The following is a 6,000-nucleotide window of genomic DNA, read 5'->3' on the forward strand; positions in this document are numbered from 1 at the left end:
AACCCCCTGCCTTCACCCACGGGGCATAATATCATCTTACAACACATAGAAGTAAAAAAAGAACAAATGCTACTCAGTAGAGGTGCAACTCAAAAAGAAAAAGGAAAAAAGACCTTGCACACCTAATAGTTTAGATTCCACGTAGTATAGGTCTAACATATTGCCTTACATTGTGCCCAAAAATTCCTTAGCAGAAGCAGCAGTAGTAAAGAAATGGGTGCGCTCCCTGAAAATTATTTTCATCTTAGCCGGAAACAACAAGTAAGCCTGCGCGCCCTTGGCTTGGAATTCCGGAATTAATTGACGATATTGCCAACGTAACTCAACTGATTGCTTGCATAAATCAGGGCGAACAAAAAATTCACAGTCCAGCCCACATCTCATTTTATCAGGTCGAGCCTTCAAAAAAATCTAATCACAAGCCAAAAAACTGTTAAACGCTACTAATATAGCTCTCGGCTTCTGGTCTCTTTGGTTCGCTCTGATGGAAAAAGGAAAACGGTGCACTCGCTCCACCTCCCAATCCCATCTTGTTATTTCGGGCAACGCTTTCTTTAATAGTTCTATTATAACCTCCCGAGGGTCTGACCCCTCCTTGCCCTCGGGTATTTGCAAAAACCTCAAATTGTTTCTACGGGATCGATTTTCGAAATCAACCAATTTCCAGTTAATGTCTTCCTTAGTAGCCAGTTGGGTTTCGATGACCTTCTTCTGTTGTACAAGTTCATCCTCTAAGGTAGATATGCGTGCTTCCGCTTCGTTTACTCTTGCAGTGGTTTGGATTTGTAATGCGCATAGCTACCCAAAAAATTGGGCTTCCTGGCGCTAGACCTCGCAGATGGATAAGCCTCACATAAAAGGGCAGACATTAGATGGAGAAGAGCCACGTCTTTAGGTATTTCCTGAAGTGCAGATGGTTCTCAATGTTTCTGATAGGTAGAGGTAGGGAATTCCACAGAACAGGGGCCTTGGCAGAAAAAGAGCGGCCTCCAGCTCTGGCTCTTCTAAAACACGGGACAGTGGCCAGAGAACGATCGACTAAGCGATGAAAGCAGGAGGGTTTGGTACCACAATAAAAGACTGGACAAAACGGGGGCCATCTGAGAAACTGTGACACAGACACTTTGTTTTGGGATATTTCCAGCTGTCCAAATCATAGGCTGCCACAGTCTGTTTGCACATCAGGTGGCACAGATGTCCAGTTATCCACCAGTACCAATAAACGTGAAGATTATGTATGTAAACTGGAATACATAACGTTTCTGAACTTCAATATCCATACTCACTGTTTTAGTAACTAGGATGGTGTAACACACTGTTCAAGCTGCCCCCACAGTATTAGTCACAGTTCCCCATCATATTATAATGACCAAGAGGAATCAAATGGACCATTTGGTATCAGATTGTAAGAGCAGAAAGCCATGATTTGTAAATTTGGGAAATGCTTTTCCCACAGTATTGATGAGTACAAAGTCTTCTCCTACTGGTCTCGTTAATAAAGCCGTAGGCATAGGTATAGTAGTTTACAGCACCATCTAAGATTGTTTAGTGTCTCGAAGGGAAGAGTACAGCTCATACGTTTATTTTTTTTAGAAACCATATTTTATTGGCATTTGAATATTGTCAATACATATAAATGTTTGTACACTCTGATCTGGTTTCTGGTGTACACACCTTGCCTGTAACGTTCTTTGGTATGCATCACCAATACCCCCTTAACAACAGAACAATCCCCCCTCCCCCCTTGAGTTGCATGCTAATAGGTAAATTATGGTAATTATGTGGTAATGGGTGGTCATGTGTGAGGTCCCTAATAATCGTGTGCTATCCCGCTACACCTTCTACTGGGTCTGGTTCAGCTGTTCTCGGAGGAGTACAGGTCAAAAGTTAATGCTAATCTTACTGCTTGTGTTGTTATGCATTATAGGGAAGCGCCGGAGAACAGCAATGGATTTCCCTGGAGCATCCATCATTGTGCCTCAGATTAAAGGAAAAGTTGGGAGGAAACGAGTTGGTCTGATATCAACAGGCCCCCCTGTAAGGCAGCACATCTCAATTCTTAATGCTGACGGGAGTGTGATTGGTGAGTAGATCAGTCTTTGCTTTTTTCTGCCCCACCTAATCTAATTCACTCATATGTCGTTACCTTGAATGATATTTCACCAGTACCACATGTCAAAGTTATTTTATTTTTTTTTAAACGAATTGCTCTCTGGGGGTGTATTTTCTTCTGTGCTCTTTAACCATTCTAGATTCTCCTTAGATGGTATCTGTAGTATATAATATCAGTCTTGGCCATCCCTTTGCCTAGGTGATACGAAGTAGGACCATCTTCATGGTTTTGCAGTGTACAACACGCTTATAAATCACTGTAAGATACCGCCTTTGTGTTTCATTTAAAAGATTATGTGAAAAAATATTTCAAAAGCAATCTTTAAATGAATATTGGTAACAAAGTCCTGTCAAGGAACACAATGTTTCAGAAATATGATGAAGGCGGTACACGAGGCATATCTCATTAAACACTGCATATGGCACTTATTAATGTATGGCCAGTTGTATAATATTAGTGGGCTTGTAGTTAAAAGGCAAGAAGAAGGGACAGAAGACTGAAAATTGTCAGTATGACATCAGTTTCAGTCCTTTCTACCAGGTATGACTTTTGTTTCTGTTTCCCTGTACCAGCTGTCTGGGATTGTAGGCAGAGGTTCCTTTGGCTGTGGAACTGCCTTGTTCTAGGGCCAGATGTGTCCTGTTAATGTCAAAAAAAGTAACCACACCATAGTTCAAATGACAAACAGAGCTTACATGGTATCTCACTGATTCAGAGTTTTGTTTCCAGGAAACACATTTTTATGACCTGGATCCTTCACAGTGGGTGGGTATCTTTGTCACTTAGTTGGAGATTGATTAACATGGTTACTCAAAAAACGTGTTTTCCGTGGTTTCACTGTGTCTCAGTAACCATTGCTATTTATTTCACTTCCTTGATCCAGGAGAGGTTACGAGTGGCTGCCCCTCTCCTTGCTTGAAGCAGAATGTTGCCATGGGATACGTGGAGGCAGGAAACAGCAAAGTCGGGACCCCTGTCAAAGTTGAAGTGCGGAAGAAGTCTGTGGATGCCATTATTAGCAAGATGCCTTTTGTGCCTACTCACTACTATACCCTTAAATGAGGCCTACATCAACCACAAGAGCTGCAAATGAAGCTTTAAGCAAGAGATCATGAAAACAATTGGACATATTGTGCCCAAATTTAGCTACATCGCTGTGAAACAGAGTGTGGCATTACACTCTAGAGAGGAATTTGATAGTAGGTTTTGAAATTTCTCCTGATGCTTATCAGTGTAGTGGATAACATGGCTGGAACATTGGGAAATTTAGAAAGCAGTCCTCTTTGTTGCATTATATTTTCACTGGATATGCTAGAAATGCTTCTTGATTTTCTAGGAACTGCCAGCAATATTCTACTCAGTGGGTACTTTCAAAATCATGAGCTGTGTGGCATGCATCTGGTCATAATTGCCTTGGTGCTTTGGGTATTAGTGGTGTAGCATATGCAGAGAAACTTCTGTTGTGTGATCCAGTGCTGATTTGGTCTGGCCAACATTTAGCCAACAGTAGTCCTTTCTTGACCGCATTGTAAACTGTTCCGAAACAGATACAAGTATGCTATTTGAAGGAAGGATTTAGTGGCAGACCTGGACCACTGAAGACGGAGACCTGAACGCTTTTGGTCAGTGGTAGAAGAACATATGGGGGAGTGGGTAAGGGAGAGTATTTTAAATAATGATAAAGGCCATGACTACAACATATCACAGGTGCTAAAATGTCTTGCGGAGACATTTGTGATTGCGATGATATTAGTGCAGTTCTGATTAGTGATGACGCTGGAACCCGACAGTGATTTTCTGGGTTTGTAATCCATGGGTTGTTCAAATCCAATTGTGTTGAATTTAAAGGTCGCCCAATCCCCTCCAGCAGCTCCGCTGAAATAAGATCACTGCCTAGTCTGTCAAACTTTCTGCTGGTTGCTAAAGAGCCGTGTTTAAATGGGAAATAGCCAATGATGAATTTAAAAAACTGGGAACTATTTATCAATCCTGCAAACACTATTGAAACAATGAGCAGTTTTGTGTTCCTTCAACATTGAAGGACTATTTTTATATATTCTTTTTACACAGCCGATTGGGACGTACAAAACCTATATTCACATGACACATTAACCCCCCCCCCCCACCTCTTCTCAAAGAAAAAACCCTTTACCTTAAAAAAAAAAGGGCATTACAGCACTGGGAATGATGACCGGACAAAAATATCAAAATGTTTAACCTTAAAAAACAATTCTGATTCACTGTTAAATTATTCGTTTGTAACGAGAAAACTCTTAAGGAAACAACCTTGTCCCTGTTTTTGCTGCTGATTTTCAAATAGACCTTCACAGCAATTCCAAAGTTCCCTTCTCTGGAGGCCAATTTGCATTTCCAGTTATCTTGCAAGATGCTTAAGGTTTTGTTTGGCTCCCTGTGCCATCATAGTGATAGTGTGCCACTGCGGGCCCAATTAATTTAAGGGCAATCCTGGCGTACTGCACCACAAACTACTCATCTGCGTCTTAGACTAGGGGCAGCAGGTTAAGACCGATGTGACAGTTATCTAACCATGTGTACTATCAGCACCGTGAGACAAAAGAGATCATCCCATTGCACCAATGGGACTGTACCTTAACCTCATGGAGATCTTGCAACAATTAAAGTTGGTCCACACAAAACAGAGACAACGTCCTATCTCTGGGAGTAAAACAAAGCCTGTTCTCGACTAAATAGGTCTGTAAGAAAGCAATGAATCTTATAATCAATGTAACATAAGTTTCATATCTAAAGCAATATTTTCTCAAACTCGGAGTAACAGAATAACTCACTTGGAACACTTGCTAGCAATGCTCAGGTCTGCCCTTAAAATGTATTTTGTTGTAAGCTATACTGAGAGTCTAATTTAGGACCAAACTTGTATAACATGTTTACACCACATACTTTCTGTCTTGTTCTGCTCAATTCTGCTCAATTCTGTATGAATTTCCTGCAGTCACTGGTTGGAAGAGAGAATACTGTTAAAAATGAAATCTGTAACTTTGAAAATGTATATCCCTTTTATGTGTTCTTTTTCTGATTGGCTGAACATTAACAAGGGGTTCCAGCAGGGAACGATATACTGATGAACACTCTTAGCGCTTAATTCACGTAGCTAGTCCAGGACAGTCAAAGAATCAGTATTTACCAGCATCCCTTGAATTTATCTTTGGATGGAAGCTTTTGCACCTCAATACAAAGGATTTGAAAGAGGTATCTGTAGCTGTAGTGCCTACCTGTACCAATTTGAGGATCTGCTCTCCTATTCTGGGTTTCTACACTGCCATTTCTTGGGACGCATTGTCCAGGTGCATGTATTGGTAAGTACTTCACAGAAGGATAGTTCTGAGATGAAAGGCTTAAAGTATATGGTACAGAATGGGCTTCTCCTAAATTAAGATGTGGAAGTTACCACAGACAGGAACTTTTATCTTGTAACCAATGCCACACATCATATCATTCTGGGATCAATAATTTAATTTCCAAATCAACAAAGACAATTAAAAAGGCCATTGAATAAATCCTTTAGTTCGAATGTTGAGCACATTTTTCTTCAGAGTCCTTAACTGAAAACACATATTCTGTTGTTACATGACTCTAGTGCATCTGCCATGAACAACACTATGAGGATCAAACCCACCTCCGCCATTTGTAAAAAAAAGCATCATAAAGATGCTCATAGCATGCCTTTGTCTTTCAAATAAGTATGCTAATCGCCAGCCGTTGTCCAATCCTCACCTATACACCAACTTAACAAAACAAAAGGAAAATAAAAAGAGGAAAAAGCTTAAAGCTCATAAACTTAATTTGGTACCAGGATTTTCCTTGCTTATCCCCCAAGAACAATCAATCTTTTACAGGCTGATATCATT

General features: G+C 40.6%; 1 protein-coding gene across 1 annotated transcript in view; it reads left to right on the plus strand.

Moving 5' to 3' along the window:
• The window catches only part of AMT (aminomethyltransferase), a 197,694-nt gene extending 192,045 nt beyond the window's left edge, over nt 1–5,649 (plus strand). The window contains exons 8-11 of the mRNA XM_078661218.1: nt 1,928–2,083; nt 2,997–3,312; nt 3,351–4,605; nt 4,803–5,649. Of these exons, the coding sequence (XP_078517344.1) occupies nt 1,928–2,083; nt 2,997–3,175 (335 nt within the window). The 3' untranslated portion in view covers nt 3,176–3,312; nt 3,351–4,605; nt 4,803–5,649. The remainder of the gene's footprint in view (nt 1–1,927; nt 2,084–2,996; nt 3,313–3,350; nt 4,606–4,802) is intronic.
• Nucleotides 5,650–6,000: the final 351 nt, after the last annotated feature.

The sequence above is a fragment of the Lissotriton helveticus genome, chromosome 9 (genome assembly GCF_964261635.1).
Source record: "Lissotriton helveticus chromosome 9, aLisHel1.1, whole genome shotgun sequence".
Lineage (NCBI taxonomy): Eukaryota > Metazoa > Chordata > Amphibia > Caudata > Salamandridae > Lissotriton > Lissotriton helveticus.